The following is a 26,123-nucleotide window of genomic DNA, read 5'->3' as shown; positions in this document are numbered from 1 at the left end:
ATGGCACTTCGTTTGCTATACAGTTATTCAGTAAAAATGTCTGGAAGATTATTTAGTGATACGGGAGAATGTTCACACTATATTAGACAAAAAAGCAGACTATCAAAGAAGTTGACACAGCATGAATCAAATTTTTGTGAAAGTGTATATTTATACTGATACTATATAAAGTACATACAACCAAGGTTATCTCTGAGTGGTAAGATAGAGTCACACCTCTATTAATACAATTTCTACAATGTACCTTTTAAACTTGGCAATGATAAAAAAGGGTGGAGGAGACAGCAAAACTGTCCTCAATGTGTGTATGTGGCACAGAGGGAAAGAATCCGCCTGCCAATGCAGGAGGCAAAAGAAACTCAGGTGTGGTCCCTCGGGCGGGAAAATCCCTTGGAGCAGGAATGGCAACCCATGGCTACAGAGAGTTGGATACAACTGCGTACACAAACATCACCTTTTAAACTTTGCAATAATAAAAGAGGGTGGGTGAAGCACAGCAAAACTGTATTCAACGTACATACAGCAAGGCAAGTATTGTAACCACATGACGAACAAAAAGTTGTTCCATTCGGACAAGGTTTATATCCTCGTCACTCAGATTTGGTTCTTGAGCCAGTATCAGCAGAAGCACCTGGAAGCTGGCTAGAAATGAAGACTCTAAATGTCATTCCAGGCCACCTGAATCAGAATAGACATTTTTAACAGGATTCCCAGATGATTCACAGCAACATTAAATACTGAGAGGCACTGGTTTAACTGATGCCAAATGCTTGGACAGAGATGTAAACAAATCGAATACACAAAGAGCATGTTTACAAAGGCAAAAGACTGAGGGAGTTGATCATTCATTTAACTCAAATATGTATTACACCTATGCGCCAGGTGCCAGGAATTACAGAAGTCACCACATTATTTCTACTAAAAAAAGGTTCTATGACTTAAGTATGACTCCTATCCATATAGTGTATGGATAACTTCATACACTATATATACATATAAGTTATACATATAGTGAATAAGTTATACTTATTATGTTATATTATGTAAGTTATGACATATTATATAACTTATTATATAAGTTATATTCACTATAAGTTATACATATAGTGAGTGTATAACTTCCATTAACATTCAGTTATACAAAGCAAGATATACCTAACCTGAGTAACTTTAGGCATACTGTGAACTTTTCTTTCTCTTTTCATTCACAGAGAGAGATGTTCACGGAGTATTGAGATATAGCCAAATAACCTGGAAGCATTAGAAATAATAACAAAAATGTGCAACCACATTGACAATGTTTTTTAATGTTTTTATCAAAGTACTTTCCCACATTTTTCAAAATGTGAAAACAGAGAGGTACATTTATTAAGCATAAAACTGTCTGTATTCTATTTCTGACAAGCTAACAAACAATAAAAACCAGCTACAGTTGTTTTTTCTTAAGACACAGGTTCAGTTCAGTTCAGTTCCTCAGTTGTGTCTGACTCTTTGCAACCCCATGGACTGCAGCAGGCCTACACCAGGCCTCCCTGTCCATCATGAACTCCCAGAGCTTACTCAAACTCATGGCCATGGAGTCAGTGATGCCATGCAACCATCTTATCCTCTGTCGTCCTCTTCTCCTCCTGCCTTCAATCCTTCCCAGCATCAGGGTCTTTACCAATGAGTCAGTTCTTTGCATTAGCTGTCCAAAGTATTGGAGTTTCAGGTTCAGCATCAATCCTTCTAATGAATATTCAGGACTAAATTCCTTTAGGATGGACTGGTTGGATCTCCTTGCAGTCCAAGGGACTCTCAAGAGTCTTCTCAAACACCAAAAGAAACACGTTTTTAAATTGTAAATATCTATTTTGAGATCTGATCATTAAGAGCTGAAAGAGATGTTGATGGTAACTTAGGTCCTAAATGTTTATTTTCCAACTGAGGCAACATAGATTCTGAGCTCTCTGGTTGTAGCTTCTTCACTAAATGAGGCAATGCTTGAAATATCAGAAAAGTACACAGTACACTGCTGCTGCTGCTGCTAAGTCGCTTCAGTCGTGTCCGACTCTGTGCGACCCCATAGACGGCAGCCCATCAGGCTCCTCCATCCCTGGGTTTCTCCGTCCCAGGCAAGAACACTGGAGTGGGTTGCCATTTCCTTTATATCCTAAATGGCAGGGTGAAAAGTGAGCAGCTTCACAGGAAATGAGTCACTCAAAGGTCAAGCCAAGCAAAGCAACTTAAAATCTATGTTCAAAATGGAGGGGATGAATTGGTCTAAATCTTGAGGGGACGGGGTGCCTCCCCAGACAAGAGCAATCCGTCCTCTTTGAACTCACGTTCCCCCTTTTCTGCTGTAGAGCCCTTCACTGCCTGTGTGGCCTGGCTTTGGGTGATCTGCTCATACACACTTCCAGGGGATTTCACAGTCAAATAAAACACAAAATCTGCTACCAATAATATTTATCTTTTCCTTCCAAACTAATAAAGTTTGAAATCTCTTGTGTGGTTCACAGTGACTTACACTGGACCTGACTTAAGAAAAATATTAACTGTCTGTTATAAGCTAAATACATGTGTTCATGTCCTAACCTTCAGCGTATCAGAATGTGACTATATTGAGACATGGCCTTTAAAGAGGACATCAAGGTTAAATGAGGTCACATGGATGGGCTCTACTCCAGTATGACTGGTATTTGTGTGTGTGTTTGCTCAATCATGTCACACTCTTTGTGACCCCATGGACTAAAGGCTGCCAGGCTCCTCTGTCCCTGGGATTTCCCAGGCAAGAATACTGGAGCAGGTTGCCATTTCCTTCTCCAAGGGATTTTCCCGACCCAGGATCAAACCCAAGTCTCTTGCATCTCCTGCAATTAGCAGGTGGATTCTTTACCACTGAGCCACCTGGGAAGCTCACATGACTGGTATACTTATAAGAAATGGAGATTAGAACACTTACAGGCTGACTGTGTAGGGACAACTGTTAGCAGCCATCTGCAAGCCAAGGACAGAGCCCTCAGAAGAAATCAAACCTGCTGACGCTGTGACCTTGGACTTACAGCCTCCAGAACTATGAGAAAATAAATCTCTGTTGCTTAACCCAGTCTGTGTAATCTGTTATGTTAGCCTCAGCAAATATACTACATAAATACTAAGAACCTGAAATTCAGTTATTATTGCCTTAAGATTTATGTTAGATTAGTATCACCTATATTTGATGCAAAATAAACATATGTATCTGCAAGGATTCTGCAACATCTTATTGTGCTGTGCTGTGAAGTCACTTCAGTCTTGTCCAATTCTTTGCAATCCCAAGGACTGTAGCCCACCAGGCTCCTCTGTCCATGGGATTTTCCAGGAAAGAATACTGGAGTGGGTTGCCATTCCACGCTCCAAGGGATCTTCCTGGCCCAGGTATCAAACTCATGTCCCTTATGTCTCCCACACTGACAGGTGGGTTCTTTACCACTAGGGCCATCTGAGAAGCCCACAACATCTTATTATATGACAATAATAAAATGATTTTTCTGTATTAGAATTAGTTCAGTCACTCAGTCATGTCTCTGTGACTCCATGGACTGCAGCATACCAGGCTTCCCTGTGCATCACCAACTCCTGGAGTTTACTCAAACTCATCTCCATCGAGTCAGTGATGCCATCCAACCATTGTATCTTCTGTCGCCCTCTTCTCCTGCTGCCCTCAATCTTTCCCAGCATCAGGGTCTTTTCAAATGAGTGAGTTCTTTGCATGAGGTGGCCAAAGTATTGGAGTTTCAGCTTCAGCATCAGTCCTTCCAGTGAACACCCAGGACTGATCTCCTTTAGAATGGACTGGTTGGATCTCCTTGCAGTCCAAGGGACTCTCAAGAGTCTTCTCCAACACCACACTTCAAAAGCATCAATTCTTCAGCACTCAGCCTTCTTCACAGTCCAACTCTCACATCCATACATGACCACAGGAAAAACCATAGCTTTGACTAGATGGACCTTTGTTGGCAAAGTAACGTCTCTGCTTTTGAATATGCTATCTAGGTTGGTCATAACTTTCCTTCCAAGGAGCAAGCGTCTTTTAATTTCATGGCTGCAATCACCATCTGCAGTGATTTTGAAGCCCCCAAAAATAAAGTCTGTCACTGTTTCCATTGTTTCCCCATCTATTTCCCATGAAGTGATAGGACCGGATGCCATGATCTTAGTTTTCTGAATGTTAAGTTTTAAGCCAACTTTTTCACTCTCCTCTTTCACTTTTATCAAGAGGCTTTTGAGTTCCTCTTCACTTTCTGCCATAAGGGTGGTGTCATCTGCATATCTGAGGTTATTGATATTTCTCCCGGCAATCTTTATTTTAGGGTGTGCTTCATCCAGCCCAGCATTTTGCATGATGTACTCTGCATATAAGTTAAATAAGCAGGGTAACAATATACAGCCTTGACATACTCCTTTTGTGATCTGGAACCCCGTCTGTCGTTCCATTTGCATGTATAAGTCACTCAATTCCGTGGTCCTTTATATGAATCTTCTTTAAAGCCCTCACTGGTCCATTACTTTAGAAGTATTTTGAAAAAATACTTTCTTCTCTCAGTTAAATCACCCAATGTGTTTTTCCAGTAAAGTGGTACATAACATGGTTTATGTTTCTAGGTCAAATAAAGTTAATATAATCAAATTAAAATTTCCAAGGATTAATATAGACACATCCCTATAAACACCATAAAAAACTAAATGGATCTTTCACTGACGACAACTCACGTTTCCTCGAGACCCGCAAGGCGTGCTGTGTTCACGTTCACGTTCTCCGAGGTATTTCCTGTCTTCCTTCCAGTGAAACAGGCCCAGTTCCGGCCCAGCACGTCATGGACCCAGCCAGTCATGGTCTCGTGGCAGTAACTGGTTACCTTGCCACCCTCTTCTTTATACTGCAATCAAGAGAAGGAAAAGCCCCATGAACCTGTTCTCTCTCAGGTCCGTTTCCTCGTCTCTCATTCACAGTAACGATGCCTCTTTTTCTCTTCACCTGAGGGACCAGCCTCTGTCAGCCAAAACAAAATCTGAGAGTTTCAGTCTGAGAACTATTCTAGAAGAGGAAGAGAAAGAAACATTTCTAGGATTAGCATCACTGACCACCGAGCAAAATTTACACAATCAACACTGCAAGAGAATGAAACGCAGGTAAAGAAAATAATATTTTTAAAGCAGCTGCTTTCCAAGGCACTTTGCCAAAGTCACCTCATTTAATCTTCAAGCCTCCGAGGAGAGCGGCACTAGTAACCCCAACTGACCAGTGAGTAAGCGGAGGCTCACCTCAGACAGCAAGCGGTCCCTACCTACGCTAACAGAGCTGTGAAGGGGCAGAAACAACACAGCCCTGCTCACTTCCTCAGACTGGTCCACTCAGAGAAGAGGCATGCCAGCAAAACACAAAAACCTTCCAAAGAATTCAAATGTTTTCTTCCATCAACCTCCCAACTTCTTAGCAAATTCTAAGCATGAGGGAGTTAAAATATCCTAATTAGTAAATATTCTCTCCACTTTATTTCACAAACACAGCCTGTTGCTTTATATCAGTGTTGACACTGAAAAATAACTACAGCTGGTCCTTGAAGAGAGCAGGGGCACCGATAACACCATGGGCAAAAATCCACATATAATTTTTCAGTCATCCATCTGTATCCTGGGTGCTGCGTCCAAGGAACCAACCAACCCTGGCTCACGTAGTACTACAGTATGTATTTAATTTTTAAAAACCTGAATACAAGTGGACCTGTGCAGTTCAAACCTATGTCATTCAAGGGTCAACTGTATAAAGTGATAGATCTATAACTCAGATACTTTGGCTCCAGAGCCTTAAAAAAAACCCTCATATTTTAATATATCCTTATGGAGGAAGGATATATAATTCTGAATGAAAGTAGACAGCATAGGAGGAGGAAAGAAAAAAAAATGCATGGTAAACTTTTTTAAGAAGGGACTTGAATACAGACAGTTTCAGGCACTGACTTCATGGAACAGAAGCACAAAAGCAGTCAAAGGCAACATAAACATATGAGCACAGGCAGCTGTGTTTCAACGCTTTTCTTTACAGAGACACACAGTAGGGTGGTTTCGGCCCACAGGATGTAGTTTGTAGACTCTTAAATCTAGCATAATGGATACTACTTTACCTGTGATAGGTGGCCTGAGTAAGGGCCAAACAGTAAATACATTAACATTTGCAGGTTATAAGGCTTCTGCCATACTCAACCCTGCCTTTGCAGTGTGCGAGGTACACCAGAAATACATAAAGGAATGAACCACAGTCTGTTCCAATTAAACTTCATTTACAAAAACAGACCCATGGTTTGCAAACCCCAAGTTTAAAGGAATGTATAAGCTGAACTACACTGAAAGGTAAAACTACCTTACTGCATCGGAGTCTCTGAATTCAAATTATACCTAGGTGTAGAGTTAAAAGGGCTTCCTTGGTGGCTCAGTAATAAGGAATCTGTCTGCCAATGCAGGAGGCATGGGTTTGATCCCTGGTATGGGAAGAAGATGGAGAAGGCAATGGCACCCCACTCCAGTACTCTTGCCTGGAAAATCCCATGGATGGAGGAGCCTGGTAGGCTGCAGTCCATGGGGTCAATAAGAGTCGGATACGACTGAGCAACTTCACTTTCACTTTTCACTTTCATGCATTGGAGAAGGAAATGGCAACCCACTGCAGTGTTCTTGCCTGGAGAATCCGAGGGACTTGGGAGCCTGGTGGGCTGCTGTCTATGGGGTCGCACAGAGTCGGACACAACTGAAGTGACTTAGCAGCATTACTCAGCCACAAAAAGGAACACATTTGAGTCAGTTCTAGCGAGGTGGATGAACTCAGAACTTGTTATACGGAGTGAAGTTAAGTTAGAAAAAGAACAAATACCATACATCAATGCATATGTATGGAAACTAGAAAAATAATACCGGTGAACCTATTTGCAGGGAAGGAAATGGAGACACAGACATAGAGAACAGACTTTGGGATACATTACGGGGAAGGGGAGGGCGGGATGAATTGAGAAAGTAGCACTGACATATAAGCACCCACCATACATAAAACAGTTGATGGGAAGTCGCTATGTAACACAGGGAGCCCAGCCTGGCACTCTGTGATGACCCACAGGGGCTGGATGGGCGAGAGGAGGGAGGCTCACGTGGGAGGGCCTGTGTGCTAAGTCGCTTCAGGCATGTCCGACTCTGTGCTATCCCATGGACTATAGCCCACCAGGCTCCTCCTTCATGGGATTCTCCAGACAAGAACACTGCAGTGGGTTGCCATACCCTCCTCCAGGGGATCTTCCCCACACAGGGATTGAACCCATGTCTCTTACAGGTCCTGCACTGGCAGGCAGGTTCTTTAGCACTAGCGCCACCTGGGAAGCCCCATGTGGGGAGGGGTTTTATATATAAAATTATGATGATTTGCATTACTGTACAGTCCTATACAGCAGACTTCCCTGGTGGCTCAGATGGTAAAGCGTCTGCCTACAATTTGGGATACCTGGGTTCAATCTCTGGGTCAGGAAGATCTCCTGGAAAAGGAAATGGCAACCCACTCCAGTACTCTTGCCTGGAAAATCCCATGGACAGAGGAGCCTGGTGGGCTGCAGTCCATGGGGTCATAAAGAGTCGGACACAACTGAGAGACTTCACTCACTCACTCACTCACAGTAGAAAACAATAACGTTGTAAAGCAACTTTCCTCCAATTAAACAAAAAAGTAATCTAACAAGGCTTTAAGAGTTTTTCAGAGCTACCTTGCTGAAAGTGTCAGATACACATAAATGAAAAAAAAAAAAAGCTAAACACAGGAGGATGTTCATCACAGAGGAAGAGGCTGGAGAAGGCTGCTTGCTTTTACACACAGTGTTGCTGGAACTCAGCCAGGGCCACTTGTTATAGTATCTTGACTCTGGCTGCTTTGGTGCAACAACAGCAGGAATGAGGTGCTGCAGCAGAGACTACAAGGCTCATAAAGCCTAAAACATTTACTATCTACCCTGCAAGAAAATGTGCTGACCTCTCTGCTTAGAACAATTAAAAAAGAGAGAGAGAGAACCTGGGAATTCCCTGGTGGTTCAGTGGGTAGGACTCCACACGCTCTCCACCGAGGGCCCAGGTTTGAGTCCTGCTGCAGTTCATGGGGTTGCAAAGAGTCAGACACGACTGGGTGACTGAACAACAACAGGGAAATAAAATCCTACAACCTTGCAGGGTGTCCAAAGAAAAAACAAACAAAACAACCCAAGAGGTATTAACAGGAAAAAAAATTACAAGATGGTACTTGAGTGGAATGTAAATATGTAAAATTTTTTATTAATATGAAATATGATTTTTAAAAAATGAAAGGTAAAAACAGCCTTTGGGTGGGGTTTTCTTGGTTATTTATAAAAAAATAGCTATATAAAAAGTTATGTAAAAACTTTTTAACTTTATAAAGTTATATATTTATAAAAAGGTAGATTTTGTAAAGCTCATCACTTTAAAAAAATGCTCCTGTTTCCTAAGAACGAGAAACATGCCAACAAAGTCCTAGAAAAGAACATCTATGAGGGATGGTCCAGATGTTGCTAGAATAACTTTGTTCTGTCTGGGATTATGGTTAAGTTTCTTGAAAAAAAAAAAACAACACATTATTTATATATCTTATTGGGCTGCAAGGAGATCAAACCAATAAATCATAAAGGAAATCAACCCTGAATATTCACTGGAAGGACTGATGCTGAAGCTCCAATATTTTGGCCACCTGATGTGAAGAGTCGACTCACTGGAAAAGACCCTGATGCTGGGAAAGACTGAAGGCAAAAGGAGAAGAGGGCATCTCCAACTCAACGGACATGAATCTGAACAAACTCCAGGAGATAGTGGAGGACAGAAAAGCCTGGCGTGCTATGGGATCGCAAAGAGACGAAAATGACTCAGCGACTGAACAACAATAAGCCCTTTCACTTATATGTCAAATACTTACTGGTCACATAACATTTTCCAGGCATCATGCTAAGTGCTAGCCACGCACACACTGTATATTGATGGAGCACCAGACCTTAAGACAACAGGAACTCCGTGAAATATGCAAAATGTAATTAATGGAGTTATTTATCTGAACCAAAACCCTGTGGTTCAGCAAGTTAACCATGCTTGAAAAAGCCTGGGAAATTTCCCCAGCAGTGTAGATCACAGATGAAGTGACTTTCCCCACATACCAAAAGCTCAAGGCATGCAAGTCAGAAGAAATGGGCCCCGTGTGTTTCGTCAGTGTGGCTTTGTTTGCCTAGTTGGCACAGCTGGTCGGTTACAAACATGATCGCTAATACGAAATCAATTTCCCTTTGAGGGAAAGGCTGAGTTGTTACTTTGACTGGAGAAGAAGAAGGAAAAAAATCCTTAAAACATGACCAACTGTGCTAAAGATTCTTACTGTTCATATTGATCAATGACTCTATACCCTTCATCATCAATATTATGGAACTACAGGATCTTAACATTTACCTATCACATTTTATATACATTTTACAGATTACTCATAAATCTTAGAGGTTCAACAGAACATAAAGGTATAGACTCGGGGGACAGAAGAAAGATCTAAAAGAGGTGGCTGAACTAGAATTTAGAACCAAGGACTCTAGAACCAAGTGTTCTTCCCAAATACCAAGCACCATTTCTTTATACACTCCTTCTCACAGAGTGCCAGAGAAATAAACATACAAGTCAATGGCCAAAAACACTGAGGAGATACCTGGAAACCACACAGGAAAGGCTTAAGCAATCTGCAAAGGGTTTTCATCTATATTATGTGAGTTTCAAAATGATTCTTTGGGATACTGTTCTCATGGGGAGAAAAAAAAAAAGGAGACTTTGCAAAGTTAAATACAGAAGATATAATTAAAGTATGAGTTCAAATGTTGTAAGAATCATTGCTTTATTATTTCCTTTAAAAAAAAAGTTGGAAATTAACTGGCTTTCATGAGTCAGATTCAAATTGTTGCCCCACACATCTTAAGGGTCATCTAAATTCTCCATCCAAGGAGAGACCCACATGGCTAAAGGTCATCTAATTTCACCTAAATTTTTACCTAATTTTTAAATTTTTCTTTCACCGAAACATTTATTTCATCTGATTTCATCTAAGAGCCACACATCTAAAGATCATCTAATTTCACCTAAATTTTTGTTGAAGATTTTTGATTCAGGGCAGAGGCAGAGGACATGGTCTGCAGGCGTGACTCCTGGATAGCACCCAGTTCTGCTTCTTATAGGCTGTGTGATCCTGAGCAAGTTACCCTCTCTGTACTTTCCGTGTCCACATCTGCAAAATCAGGATGGTGTAACAGACTGGGCCTCACAGGCTGTATTTTATAAATACTAACCCGTTTAATTTAACAGTAGCCTGTAGGGTTATTCTTTCCACATAAGCACTGTTCTCACAGTGAACAGGATTTTTGCTTATTTGGTAACTAGGACACTAGCAGTAGAAAGCAATTAGTTACTGGATGAGTGATGAGTGAATAAATAAATGAATAACAGAAAGAACAACAAATGCCAAATTCTACTTAAACAGTAACATAAGAAACTCAGAAAAGTTTATAATTAAAGTGTGATACTTTTATAATTAAAAAGGGGTCGCAGAGACCCAAGTTCTGACTCCTAGTATGACTTCAGGAATGTCAATTTTTCCTCTCCAAACCTGTCTCCTTACCTGTAAACTTAAGCTGACCTGAAAGTTCCAAAATATCCCTTCAAGCTTCCTAACTGCACAGTCTTTACATCTACGGTTTTCTTATTATTCACAAACTAGGTAAATAATTTAGACTCCCTACTTATACAGAGCATCTATACATTCTCTAAATGTGCTTGTTAGTCGCTCAGTTGTGTCTGACTCTCTGCAACCTCATGAACTGTAGCCCACTAGGCTCCTCTGTCCATGGGATTCTCCAGGCAAGAATACTGGAGTGGGTAGCCACTCTCTTCTCCAGGGCATATTCCTGACCCACGGATCAAACCTGAGTCACCTGCACTGCAGGCAGATTCTTTACCATCTGAACCACCAAGGAAGCCCCATCTAAACATTCTAAGTGATCCAAAATAATCCTAAAAAAACTATACCTGTTTTCACTCAAGCAAATTACTAAGAGATGCTATACCCATTTATGTACCATTTTTTATACATTAATTTGATGGCATTATTTTCCATTTAAAATTTTTATTTTATATTATTCTGTAGTTTTCCCAATCTACAATAATATGGTTTTCTTTTAGAACCTGAAATCACCTTATGAAGGGTAGGTGAGGGCTGTAATACCACTATGCAGGACAGCTGTAACTTAGTAGAAAAGAGATATTTAACCCACCCTATAAGCCAAGTACTGAGTACCTTGAGAGGACCATGCAGGGTGCCCCCATTGTTTTCTTGATCTGAATATTCTCAGTATTCCTGTAATTTTTTTGCTACTGTAAAATACATCTTACGTGATTTCTGAAAATATTACCAAGTAGGAAACTGAAGTTTTGGCCACACTATCCAGCTTGAAATGTAGTCAAAATTTTTTCTAACCATTTTCATTTATTTATATAAACAGTCTCTGAATACTGACTTGCACAAATGAGATAATTTAAGTTTCTATTCATTGATGCCAATTTCTATTGCAACAAATAGATAATCACACAAAATGTGAAGAAATTACAAATCCTAGCACTTAAGTTTAGAAAACTACTAGCATTCAGTAACTATTCATTTGCTTCTTCAAAATTATCGTTGAGTTGCCATTCTGAAAGCCGCCCTTCTTCAGTTTGCTATTCATTTTATCAACTCTTCAATTCCATCCAATTACCTAGCAATATTAACCAATTGAAACAGAAAAGGTTGGGATATTTTAGAACTTAAGTTATTTATCCTGGATCTCATTCTCAACTGCTTTTTGACACTAAGCGTGAGAAAATCACTTACACCTTTTATTCCACTGTTTTCCTGATTACATTCACAAACATTTGAATCCTTCCTTTATGTAATGCACTGCCTATGAGAAAAAAATGCTCTTTAGTAAAAGGACTTAGCCCTTTAAATTCCCGTTCTTCCACTTATCATTTATGGAACTTTGGACAACTCACAACTAAGGAGCCTCAATTTCACCAGCTGGTAACAGGCATATCTACTTCACTGGATTCCTATCAAAGATAAAGATGACACTGATGTCAAGAGTTTAAAACCTTATAAAACACTAAACAAGTAACAATATAAACACTACCATCTGTTACCATGGGGCATACGAAGCCGTTAAGACTTTATTCATGTACTCTCAAACCCAACTCTCAACTGAGCAGCTGATAAAGGTTTTATTTTGTCAACCAGCGGTTTTCCAAAATGAGAAGATAATCCACTAAAATATTAGAAAATTTTATAGTTTATATTTATAATACAGAAATAAAACTGAAAACCAACTTCCACTATTAGTTTATATACAAAGTAACACTGATATGCCCACGCACTTCCAGTGTCAGACGCTCACCTGTTAATTGCAGCATGCTGCCTGTAAGACGGCTAGAACACGGCATATTCCCGCTCATGTGTGCCTGCTTAGATTCACGCACATCCGATGTAATTAACTAACTCACACAAAATGAACAAGTGGCTTCAAATAACACTTACAAGGAAAACAGGATTTGCAAATACTAATGATGTAATTGGGCTTCCCTCATAGCTCTGTTGGTAAAGAATCCGCCTGCAATGCAGGAGACCTGGGTTCGATCCCTGAGTTGGGAAGATCCCCTGGAGAAGGAAATGGCAACCCACACCAGTACTCTTGCCTGGAAAATTCCATGGACAGAGGCACCTGGCAGGCTCTAGTCCATGGGGTCACAAAAAAAAAGAGTCAGACACATCTTAGTGATTAAACAACAATACATACTATGGACTAAACAACAACACATACTGTGAAACATCTAAGAAAAAAAATCTGGACATATAGGTCTAATCCATCAAGCACCATTTTGGAAAAGAATACTTTGCATGACGTTAAATGATCTGATGATACACGGTTCAAGTAGAGAGATTTCCTTCCAACAACACAGAAGAACAGTGTTAACTCCACATTCTGCCCTTTGTGTTCCGTGTCTGTCTCCGCAAGTGCAGATTTGCACATGCCATCAGTCTGGAGTGTGAATAAAGCCTTTAGAACAGGCCACATCTTCCTAAACAGGTATTTCGCCAACCGTCCAGGACGGTCACATCTTTCATCAACAAACCTATGTCATTTCAAGGAATCCTTGTAGTTTTCTGCCCACTATTTCAGCTGGACCATTTATTTTAAAAGTTGAATTTTAATGAATTGTGAAACTGATAGGAAACTGTGGCAGTGGTTGCAACCAAATAATTTCTAGCATTTTACTTAAGGAATGGGCAATTAGATTTAATGTGAAAATGGAGGCTCACAGATTTATTTCCAGAGCTGAGAAGATGTCCCCTTTAAACCAAAATGTAGGTTCTAGAACTAGTTAAGAAAACAGCAATTTGATCCTCAGCAAGGTAACCAAAGTCCCTTGGCCCATTCCTCATTTACTTGCTCATAAACCCTTAAGATGGAAGAAATGTCAGAATTCACTGACTCTAGCACTGATGCTGAAGCTGAAGTTCTAATACTCTGGCCACCTGGTGCTACGAGGCAACCCACTGGAAAAGACCCTGATGCTGGGAAAAACTGAGAGCAGGAGAAGGGGGCAACAGAGGATTAAATGGTTGGATGGCATCACCGACTCGATGGACATGAGTTTGAACAAACTCCAGAAAATAGTGAAAGACAAGGAAGCCTGGCATGCTGCTGTTCATGAAGTCGTGAAGAGTCAGACACAACTGAGTGACTGGACAATAATGACCTTCAGCTAGCCTTCTCAAGGGGCGGGGCACAGATAACCCACAGCATCCTAAGCAGACATGAGTCCTTGGTTACCTAGGCTTTGGGGAACCACCGTAGTCACCAATAAAGCTCAGTATTTCCCGACAGCTAATTTGTGTGCATGCTCAGTCACTGAGCTGTGTCCGACTCTCTGCGATCCCATGTACTAGAGCCCACCAGGCTCCTCTGTCCACTGGATTCTCCAGGCAGGAATACTGGAGTGGGTTGCCATTTCCTCCTCCAGGGGAAGATCTTCCAGGGGATCTTCCTGACACAGGGATCAAACCTGTGTCTCCTGCATCGGATTCTTTACCACTGAGCCACTTGGGAAGCCCAACAGCTTATTTAGTTTTTAGTAATTCTGAAAGTTAGAAGTTTACTATTTTTAAATGACTTTCATTTTAGCCTCTATAGTCTCACACAAAAAATTAAAAATGACAAATAAGCAGAATAAAGTTTTAAAAGTCTCATCCCTTTTCTACAAAGTCATTCAACAAATATGGCTTGAGGGTCCACCGTAGCCTCTAAAGGACACAAAGGCAAAAATACTTTCAGAAACACAACAATGAAACAGGAAAACAACACAATGATATATGATTCAATTTTCTTTTTTTTTACAAATATTTATTGAAGGTCTATTATTTATCACATAGTGTGCTACACATATGGAATAAAAAGGTCAGTAACACAGAGTTGATCACTGCCCTCAAGGAGTTTAAAAATCAGAGGAAAGGACAAACAGGCAATTACAACAGAGAATGCTAAGCAGTAATCTATTATGGGTACTTCTAACACAGATACCTGCAATTTTGTACCCAAGTCTTCTATAATCAAAACAAACATTAAATGCAAAATTACTCAAAGAAACCACTTTGGGAAAAAAAAAACCACTTTGGTAGGGGTGATTTTAAATGCCTTGCTAAATATATAAACATTTGTTGCTTTGTCAGTATTTACATCCAGTCAGTTTGAAAATATACAACTCTTACAGAACACTGGAGGCATGTAACATATTTTTTAGAACAGAACACCAAAAATATACACATAGCACCAGCACCATTCCTGATTTGTGCTTCTAGAACCCTACAGAATTAATTTTTTGAAAGCTGGTATTACTTCTGAAGTCTTTGAAAAGACTAGAGAAATGTGGATAATCTTCCAAAGTTCCCAGATAAAGTTCTACATGCATTAGAATCTGAAGATATACAGGCTTTCAGTCTGGAAGAAGATGACATGCTCAAGTCATTCCTTTTACAGCAGAATGAGTACTACCAGGTCAGAGATGCCTGTCAAGTACAACTGGAACCAACATAATGGCATCCCTCCCAGTAACGGAGAGAGCTGGGGAACTGCACAGATGTGGCACCAAGAACCTGAGTGATACAGAATTATCAGGATGGAAGAAAGTATCCAGGCAGCAGTTGGATGTACTGTTCCTTAGTATTTATAAGATACAACCTTTCCAGAACAGCAGATCAGTGCCTCTCAAACGACATAATTATCTGAACCAATAAAGTAATGATGACAACCTACCATCTAGAGAAAGATTTCTCCACTCAAGGAGTAATTCAAGGGATGCAGAAAAGTCCTCCCAGGAAATATGAATTGGGTGGAGCCCCACGTTGCTGGTTTGCCAAGGCTGATGTTTAATCAGCTCTACACAACTGAGGAGGAAACCAGTCCACTGTGTAGCAGGAAAGAACTAAAAGGCAGCAATGGCTCTGAACAACACCTTAAGAGAAGTAAGCTTGGCAAGGGTACTTAATTCGAAGCTTATAAAACACTCCTCCAATTTGGAGAACTGTAAAAGGAAAGAGAAAGTAAATTTTTGTCTTGAATAAAGGGACCTAGGCTTAGGAAAGAAAATGAGTAGCCTCATTTGGTAAGGAAATCTAAGCTTCAGGCCAGTTCTTCTCCTAAAATTTCAACAAGAGCAATGCAGTGCATTGAACTAACATTTGGGATTCACCAGAAAATCTGCCTAAATGTGACTTGAAGTACCAGTCTTTTTTTCTGAAACAAACTTGACAAATAGCCCATATCATTTTACAATTAGAAGCTGGGTGGGACTTCCCTGGTGGTCCAGTGATGAAGGTTCCACACTTCAGTACAGGGAGTGTGGGTTTGATCTCTGGTAGGGAAACTAAGATGCCACAAGCATGGCCAAAGACATTTAAAAAAATAACAAAATTAAAAAAAAAAAAAAAGAAGCTGTGTGAGCTTAAGCACTGTATGAGAGTAATTCTCCCTATGTGAAAACTGAAGCTAGTAATATCTACTTCACAGGACATTTGTAAGGTAAACCGTGTTAAGCTCTTAGCACAAGACTGGCATTTAAGTAAAAAAATACAGCCCCCCCCTCCCCCCGCCCCAAATGTATTAATCATACCATCTTTCTGGCCAGGGGCACTGCAGATCCATGATCTGCAAAAAGAGACCCTTCGGCAGTTCAGCTTATCTCAGAAAGCCCCCTCCCCCAAAACATGTCTTCCCTGGGACCATCTTCCCTCCCATAATGCATCTCAAGATATTCTGAAGCTTGATTTTCTTCTTATAACACGTGTTGGGGTTCCTCAAGGTCATTAGAGAAAGAGAAGGCACGTGGGAAGACCATTTTAACTGTGAGTAAAATCTGCATAAAATACAACAAATAATTCAAGTCCTAAGCAGTTTGAAAAAAAAAAATCACTTCAACAAAAGAACATTCAAAAGGGAAAAAAATACAAAAACAACAAAAAACCCTTGTGTTGCATATCTTTCCTTTCATTCAAAGGCCGAAGGATAAAGCCACCTAAGACTTGCAGAACTTTCTCCTTTTTCCTGCTTGGTCTTTGGTTGCTCACAGTCCAAAACGGCGGTGGCTGCTTTCCAAGGGAACGTTCGGAGGGCAGCTGCCTCGGAGGTAGGTACCAGGACTCCTCTGCATGTTAGGTGCCCTTAGAGACTCCAGAGGGACTGCAGCTGCTAGAGGCCTCTGCTAGCTGTTAGAGGGAGGCAGGTCCGCTGTGCCTCTTAGCCCCAAAGTCTGTTTTTGGCTGTGGTTTTAAAAGAGCCGCTCAACAGACGCTCTATTTAATAACTAAAAGACAATGAAAACTAGAGTTACAAGCCAACAAGGATCATACTGTCTCTTAAAAAAAATGCTTAAACATATTCATTTCTTTACGTGGAAAAAAAAAAAAAAAATACCAGCATTTAGTATTTCAAATGCTGGTATTTTTTTTTTTTAATGTTATTTAAGACATTCACAAAAAAGCCACTGTTCTCAAAAGCTGAATGCTTAAGCAACACGTACTGTGCGTGCAGCCAACATGCTTAAGAAGCACATGCAGATGCATTTCAAATTAAACGCTACCAAATAAGCCTAATTTGGCTTTTGAATATAGATAAGAAACAGCCTAATCTAGCAACCTAGACATAATAGCATGTATATCTTACAAATTCCAAGCATAGGCTTAATGCTACTTTGATCAATATTTCCAGGTACAAGGCCACTTATCCCATTTACAAAGTAAATACTAGGATCTATCTTTTCTACCGGTAGAAGCATCTCCCCAGTTAGGAAAAGAACGAGAGCTTTAAGACAGAATTTTATAAACCGCATTCTGAGAATACCGTATTTTTTGTGAGGAAAACGTGGTAAACTTTTGAAAAGTTTTTCTATTGTATCTCCCTCCTCAGCTACAGCATAACAAAGATTCTGAGCAGTCCTGAAAGGAAGCTATTTCACACAGTCTACACTTACTCAACTACCAGAAATAAATTCAGAAGAAAGAGCCTTTTGGTTCCAGCTCTAATCTGCACTTTGATCTGTTCTTAGTGGCTGCCTGGAACCTTTAGAGCTTTACAAAACGAAGTGACACAACTTAGGAACATTTTTTTCCTGGCAGATGTGTGGCCCACTGCTGGCCCATTAAACAGCTTGAAAAATGCTGACCCAGGATAAGGCTATGGTGCTTTCATCACCTGCCCCAGTTCCCTTTTTCATATCTCATTTCCTTACTTGGGAGCTAAGTAAAAGAGGAAGGGAAAGGGGAAAGATTGCTGTATAAAACGCAAGGGACGGCAAGTCCCCATCAGCTCTTCTTTCTCACCGCCTACTTCTCCATCAAAATTTATGGATCCAGGGAGAGCAGTGATTTAAACATCTATTCTGAAAGTATGAGGAGAATGTACACAGTAAAAAAAGATCCTCTTCTCCCTAGCCAAGAGTCTGTTCTGGGAAGGAACCAGTTTAAAAAGACACAGGTGGTGTCTCATAGGGCTGAATGACAGGTATACTAATTTCTGTCATTAGGAGGAGCCACCTTTTCTACTGGGAAAGCACATCTAAAATGCCATGGTCTCACACAGGTCCCTCCTGAGTCATTTTAGGAAAAGAATGAGTAATCTCAGGCAGCACAGCTACTTCAAGGGCGTGAACTGAATTGGGGCCATCCTCTCCTTCACTGAGTCTTTACCTTTTTGGTTTCACGTCCACTTACGAGCATCACGCTTGAGAAAGCTTGTGTGTAAACAGAGCATACTAAAGTGAAAATACTGCAGGCAGGTAAGAAGCGCAAATAAGCAGGCTCAAGCACGGAATCTGTAAGAAAACCATAATCTGTCTATTCTCCAACTCCCTCTCCCTGATGAAAAAACAAACATTAACTTGCCTAAGCCACCAGGGAGGAGGGAAGCTTGCATTTAATAAGAAAGTTAGAAGTATTTCAATGGAGCTCACCCAGTTTGTTCCTCAGATGTGGAATATCATACATCCCCACAGTTCCCAGTTGCATGAAAAACTGACTGATAAGATCAGTGACATCCTATGAAAGGTTTACAATGGAAAACTCAGTCATTACGTTGAGATTAAAGCATCATCACGAAAGAAAACAAATGGCTAGGCGTCTTCTGATTCTTTTCCTCAATCCAAACACTTTAAAAAGTAAACATCAAATTATTTAAAAGAAAGACAAGACAAACACCTCATTTTGGTGTATTCAATCTCTATTAAAGCAGGTAACTCTATCTCAGTAATACTCTGAAAGTTGAATTGTTACATCTTAGAAATAAACCCAGAAGTCACAACAGAAGAGACCACACGAGACTCCCAAATCCTTTGCTGTAGAAAACACATGATTTCTGGCTGTTGTAACAAGCTTGAAATTTGCAAGTCACTAGCACACGAAATGGGCAAATAAATCCTCTGGTATGGATTTCCCAACATCTTTGTTTTGAGTACCAAGCTGCTTTAGAAATACTCATGGTAGAGTTTTTAGCTTACAGTTCTACTAAGACTGGTAGGTCCCAAACAAAAACTCAATTAGAAAATCAGTGAACTTTGTTTAACTATCACCAAATAAGTTTTTCAGCCATTATGAGTCTAGCTTCTATGTACTTTCTTTAGCCCTTGAGTAGTTTAATCTTCAAAATATAAACTGAGTTCATTCTCTGCTGCTCCCTTTTACCGTCTCAGAAAGTAAAAGGAGAAACAGCAAAACGTTAGAAAGCCTATTCAACTTAAGGGTATCCTTTGGAGCTGAGTCTGTTTCATACCACTTCCTTCCTTGGCAATCAGGTAGAGGACAGTGGAGAGGAGCGTTACACATGCTCATGGTAAAAAAATGGACAAAGTACACAAAAGCATAAAGAAGAAAAAATAATCACTTACCTACCCATCACAAAATCAGTCATAATTAAACATCCTTTGTATTGTTTTGTTACATTGTGTGTTTTCATAAACGAAGTTGGTTGTTTTTTATCTGCAAGTACTTTTCATTTGCAGAGATGGTGGACTTACAATCAAATGGCAATGCTATTAAAAGCTGATAGTCTTAGAAACTGGTCTGTGGCCAGCACATTATTTTAAGGGAAAACTGAATTCAAATGTCTGTAGGAAAGTTTTCATTTCATAGGCCATAAATCAAATTACTCCTTACTGCTTTACATAAAGTTGTTTCAGATGCCTAGGTATCTGCCTCCGTGAGCCCTAAATTCATTTGAGTTTGTAACCCCCCCAGAGTGTTCTGATCACTGCACCTACGGTGAAAGTTGAGTAGGAAAAAGTGTCTTCCAAAAATACAAACCCAGTGCTTCCTTCCTGACTCACACAGTGCGTAAACTTTCAGCGTCAAGATTTCCTCCCAAACTTTTATCTAGCTTGAGATCATACATTACAAGAAAACAAGATCATCCTACTCCACTGCCGATTTCTTAAGCAGTTAAAACCAAGGGGAAAAAGGCCTAAAAGAACAAATCATGAAGAATTCTGCTTACTCTCCAGATGAGGCCAGAATAAGGAGAACTGAATACAGCACGTTCCTGGCAACAAAAGTGGTGCCCCATGGCTCCAAAGTTGGAATGCAGGGAGAATGAGGTGGAAGTTGTCTGTTCTGAACTGCAGGCTGAGCTGGGGGATGAGGAATAGGCACCGAACAGGAAACCTTGCCCGCATCACCTGCTCAACAAACTCGAGCAGGAACAACCCTAAGAACCAATTTCATGAAAGCATATCTGAAACAGGGCGAAGGGAAACAAGTGGGAGAGTCTGTTATGAGTCAGTGGAGGGACCTGAAATCCAGCTGATTCGCAGACCAACAACGGAGGGTATATCTGACAAACGTTCGTCAGATGTTTCTGCAATGTCAGTTAGTTGAGTGGATTACAATAGCAGTTAGCTTATGTATGATAGCTGAATAGTAAAATACTGCTTATATTTTGATAACTGCTCTTTTTAAAAAAGTAATTTTCATTTAAAAGTTACTTCTAAAATCGGTAGGAAGAAAAGAATCTCACGTGCCTCTGCGTACACAGGTGCCCTTTGTTGGGTCACAGCATGGTCTCCCCAGCACCTCCAGCACTGCAGGAAATACCCTAAGCTTCGGGTAAAGGCCAGCAAGACTTTTATGTTAAAAAGTGTTCCCCCAAAAGTATTTGTCCTATTATGTAAAGTCAACTCCACTTTATCATTTTTTCCTAAATTTGTTAAGCTTTGCTGCTCTCCATTACTTTTCCTGTTGGATTTGCTAAGAGAACATGGCATTTTATCACTCTGGAAAGCATGTTTCTCTGGAACTACTTGATTATGTTGAGAGAAATTTTAAAACCATATACCTTGTTAATGTTTTGCTCTGCTTACTGAAATTATGACATCACATGACCTAACCACAGACGAGAGTGTCTGATTTTTCAGCAGGAAAAGAAAACACATTCCTGATAATGGTTCTGGTCAAATGGACACTTTAAAAAAATATACTGAAATCAGTAGCAAGAGAACACTCTTGTTATTTTTATTACTAATGAGAGGATGCCATTCAGAAGCACAAGATCAGGTAGGGTTCTACCCTACAAGAGAGTATACAATGACTTCCCAATTATCGTTGAGAACACTTAAAACCTTATTTGGCTTTAAAAAGCCTTTATTTACCTGAAAATAATGTTCTGAGGCTACAGAAAAGTGCGAAATCTGCTTACACCTTCAGTCTAAAGAGAAATAAGAGCTGACCCTTGAACAAAGGAAGAGCACAGGGTTTGGGGCACCAATCCTGCAAGTAGCTGAAAATCCACCAATAATTAATAGCCAGCCCTCCACAAACAGGGTTCTACATCTAAGGTATCAACCAACCTTGGATTCTCATCTGCAGATTCAACTAACCTCTGATCGTGTAGTACTGCAGCATTTACTATAGGAAAAAAAAAAAAATCTCTGTGTAAGTGGGCCCATGAAGTTCAAACCTGTTACTGTTCAAGGGTCAGTATGGCTGGTAGCCATACCCTCTGTCCCCACCACCTCCAGACTCCTATTCAAGCTGAGAGCAGACAAACCGATAGGAAAATATTAGTGGAGGGAAATGGCCCTTGCCTCTTTCTAATTACATCTCGGGTAACTGACTGGGTCATCAGAACTCCGCTACCTGTCTCTCCAAGTCTACCGAAGTGAAGAATGAAAAGTCTTCCAAGCCAAATGGGTAAAACTATTTATTCATCTATTTACATACTACACCCTATCTCGTACTTATTCAGGCAACCTATTTCTCAACTGAATTCTACTTCACTTGCATGTTTTAAACAAATATTGGTTACCTGTTTTGTATCCACAGAAGAAAAAGGAAAGGGAGAAAAAGGGAAAGGAGGGGCAAGAGGGTACATGGGAAGAATTGATTCGAATCTCTCTTTCATTGAGCATCAAGTCCACAGGCACTGACTCCCAACCTAAAAGCAAAGAACTTTTAAAGGGCTGTAACAGAGTACCCGCAAGAGGTCTCCAAAGCCCTAGACCTATCAAAACGTAGATCAAGAGTTATACTCAGATGGAATCACATTTACACACTACCACTTTAAAAGCTCATACAGATACTCTTAACAATTTTTAAAAATATATAGTATCTATAGGGTGATAGTATCTAGGGGTGATAATAAAAAATATTTAATAAATGGTCAAGCATGGGCTTCAACTAATAAAGCAGACTGCTGGCCTGCCAGTGGCCAGCACAGATGGACTGGTTCCCACCAGCTAAAAAGCAGATAGCCAATCCAGGTGAGAGCAGACAATTTTTCCTGTCTCTCTTTTCTTTTTTCATATTAAGAAAGGGTCCTCATAGTTAAAAAAAAAAAGTATTGGGCATTATGATTCTAAGACATTTGACTCAGATTATATCACAACCCACATGAGGAATCACAATAAATTTAGAAACTCATCTTTTGCTGGTTGTCTTTCCTCATCTTTAACAGACTCATTCCCTCATGTTTCCACAAAATCCTGTAATTGCTTAACTCTTACCATTTAACTGGTTAACTCTTACCATATGTTTTAAACGCTATCGACACTATCCCTTGATAGAGTCTCTATTTATTAACCTTTATTTATAATAAGAAACAGCTAGTCTCAGGCTTGTGGATTCAACTTAGTTAAGCCATTTAATACTCTGCAAACAGAAAGGATATCTGGGATGGACTTCAGTTTGTGCCCAACTGTTTTACCCTAGAGCGTGTCTGCAATTAGAAGCAGTGTGTAAGACTACCGGAATGGACATCAGTTCTTCCCTGGTGAGAGAAGAAAACCAGCTGGGCTGGTGGGGCTACCTTTTACTTTAGCCCAAGGGGTAACTCCAACGCTCTCCATCTCTTTGAGCTTAGTCAAATAAGTTATTCACATTAATATATTTAGTATATGACATTATTTCAATGAGACATTAATATATTTAGTATATGACATTATTTCAATGAGTCATTCAAGTCAATTTCTTAGAGCTAACAAACAATGATAAGAGGGACAGTATAATAACCTCAAGAACAATTTATAAAATTCCTATCTTTCCTACAGATTCATTAGGAAGCCAAGTAACTAAGCAATTAGAAATAAAGGTGTAGTAATTAAGAAAATAAATTAAGTATTTAGTCATACTTACCAAAATGTAAATTTAAATACAGATGGATTGCACACAAATATAGATTTGATGTGTTTTTTTTTTTAAACCAAAGTCATAATTTTAAATAAAGTGGCAAAATTACATCATTTAATTTCTCCTTTGAAAAACTGGTACAATTCTTGTTATCTTCCTAATCTAAAGTTCAAATACTGAGGGTCTCCCTATTAGAATAGTCTTCAGATACCAAATCACTGGAAATAACGAATGCATATTCCAACAAAACTTACCTTAAAAAAGGCGAACCACTTGTAGTCATTCAACACAATCTCAAAGCCTTGATTGTAAATGATGGTGAAATGGCCGGAATTGCCAAAGTCATCATATGCTGTATCCAACTTCTTGAGGTGCACCACCACTTTTTTTTCTGGGGGTCCTAAAGAAAAGAAAATACACAACAAAGGAAAGTTATTTGGACTTCGATGGGAGGTCGTCTCATCTGTAAGTTCCATTATTTTTAAGCAGCTTTCTTTTCACGCTGCTGAATACCAGGGATCTGGCTTATGAAGATATCAGAGTGTGCTGTGGCCTCTTTCTGAATAATCCCAGAGGGGTCTCAGGCAAGCCTGTGAAGTGAAGGCTCAAAAAGATATATTAAGTAACCCATCACGTAGAGACCCCCAAAAGTGCAGCCACTACCTTCCCAGAGGATCCAAGCACTAAAAAAAAATTTTCCCTGAAGAAAAGGAGAAATAGGGAATGTTGAAAATGAGAGACAGAAATGGAGAGAAGACAAAATGGTAGTCAAAAAGTGGAAATATAAAAACATCTGCTATCAGGTCATAAGAACAAAGGACAATGATCTCTTCAAAGAAGAAATGGGGTATCTTTCTCCAAAATGGCTACAAAGCTCAGAATCTCAGAATCTCAATCCTTCCAGTCTTCAGCAAACTCAAGGTTTTTATCCTACATAGCTAATTTATATTGATAGGAACTAAACTTTTAACCTTCAGAAAATGGGGACTCAGATTTGTCTTTAATGATTCGATTAAGGTCAAAGTGTGGTATATGGGCAGAGGCTGCCTGAAAAGGATTCTGCCTGTCCACTCTGGAAGCTTCCACACTGTACACAAATTTTCCAAGTTTCCTATTACCGCTCTGAAATAGGAGATTCCAAGGGCTTCTCAGGTGGCACTAGTGGTGAAGGGGAAGGCCAAGGCAGGAGACACACGAGAACTGGGTTCGATCCCTGGGTGGGGAAGATCCCCTGGAGTACGAATGGCAACCCGCTCCAGTATTCCTGCCTGGAAAATTCCAAGGACAGAGGAGTCTGGCGGGCCACAGTCCATGGGAGCTGCAAAGAGTTGCATGGGACTGAGTGACCGAGTGCACACAGGAGATTCTATGTGACAGAACAAAGCAAATCCTGATCTCCCTTCTGCTTTGGACCTCCAAGTTCAACTTTTAAAAGAGAACATGATTATAATGCCCTATATTATGAAGTGCCACATAGTCATTTGGAGTTGGACAGCTGAGTCAGTCTGTTCAGTGACAAATGAACTGGCAATCTTCGTTCTGTTAACAAGGAAATTGTGGCCAAGAGCTTTGCTCATTCTGCAGAAGCCACAATGTGGTAAGGGTCTGAGAACAAGACCCAAGACTGAGTTTTTCCTCTCCCTTCTCCCTTTGTCCTCAGGATAGCAGTGTTATCTGAGAGCAGATGAAATGTTCTAGCGTGTTCAAATGTTGTTGTTCAGTGGCTCAGTCGTGTCTGACTCTTTGTGACCCAGTGGACTGCAGCAAGCCAGGCTTCCCTGTCCTTCACCATCTCCCTGAGTTTGCTCAGATACAAGATACTGAGAGCCTTCCGTGAGCTACACATTGTGCTTGGCTCCCTGCATTTCAAATTACTGGCTAAAGAGGTATTAAAAAAAAAAAATTGTATACTACCTGCCCTGCAATACATGAACCCATCCTGCAATGCATGAAACTGTGGAGGGGTACCATACCAGAAGCTTTCTCAGACTAACAGCATCAACACAAGTCCAAATCAAAACCGCTGGGCATAAGGGCTCTTTTCCACAATCAAATAAAAGGAGAAAAAGTTAACAGCTATATTCTCAAGAGTCTTTACGCTCATTTTTCACTATCACAATGAAATACTGAGGATTGGATGGGGAGATAAGATTGCCTGGTCTCAACTCTCTTCCAAACAAACAAACAAACAACAAACAAGAAACAAAACTCAAGGGAGAAAAAAAAAAGTTACTGCAGAAAGTGTTGAGGGCCCAAGGAAATAATCAAGACCACGTGAAGTTAGAAGCGCTCAGCCTCTCCACTCTGACATCGCCGCCCTGGAGCGAGAGGGGGCGCTCGGGGGGACCCCAAGTCCAGCCAGGACTTCCTGGCCTCCCGCCAACGCGGGGCGGCGGGGTGGGGGGTTCGCTTCGGGGACAAGGGCACCAGGGATCGAAGCGCAGGAGCCCCGGGCAGACCCAGGGAGGAAGCGGGTGCCCAGGCGCCAGCGGCTTACCCATCACCGAGCAGTTGACATCGCGCTGGGAGCCGCTGGAGCCCACCTGGAAGACCCAGGTGCCCAGCAGGTCGGGGTAGGTGCAGTTGGCAGGCGTGTCCCCGCGCACGGAGCCAGCGCCATAGACGAGCAGCAAGAGAGCGACGAGCCGCGAGCCGGACCAGGGACCCATGCCGGCAGAGCCGGGAGGAAGCGGGGGCGACAGAAAGCCGCGGCGAGCCGGGCGAGACTGCAGCCACCGCGACCGCGCGCGCCTTAAAGTCGGCAGAGGGGCCGGAAACGCGGCCCGGCGGGGGTGGGGTCTCGGGCGGGGCTAAGGGTCGCGCCCGGGAGTCGCTCCGCCCCTCAGGT

General features: G+C 40.9%; 1 protein-coding gene across 2 annotated transcripts in view; it reads right to left on the bottom strand.

Annotated features, from left to right (window-relative positions):
• CTSC (cathepsin C) overlaps positions 1-26,035 on the bottom strand; it is a 40,366-nt gene extending 14,331 nt beyond the window's left edge. The window contains exons 1-4 of one of the 2 annotated variants that reach the window (XM_010820809.4): positions 25,773-26,035; positions 23,530-23,675; positions 18,616-18,700; positions 14,485-16,971 (exon numbers count right to left, since the gene is read on the bottom strand). In XM_010820809.4, the coding sequence (XP_010819111.1) occupies positions 16,961-16,971; positions 18,616-18,700; positions 23,530-23,675; positions 25,773-25,944 (414 nt within the window). In that variant the 5' untranslated portion in view covers positions 25,945-26,035 and the 3' untranslated portion in view covers positions 14,485-16,960. 2 annotated transcript variants of the gene reach the window in all.
• Between the last annotated feature and the right edge of the window lie 88 nt (positions 26,036-26,123).

Source organism: Bos taurus, chromosome 29, assembly GCF_002263795.3.
Source record: "Bos taurus isolate L1 Dominette 01449 registration number 42190680 breed Hereford chromosome 29, ARS-UCD2.0, whole genome shotgun sequence".
NCBI lineage: Eukaryota > Metazoa > Chordata > Mammalia > Artiodactyla > Bovidae > Bos > Bos taurus.
This window is presented reverse-complemented; position numbering and strand designations above follow the sequence as displayed.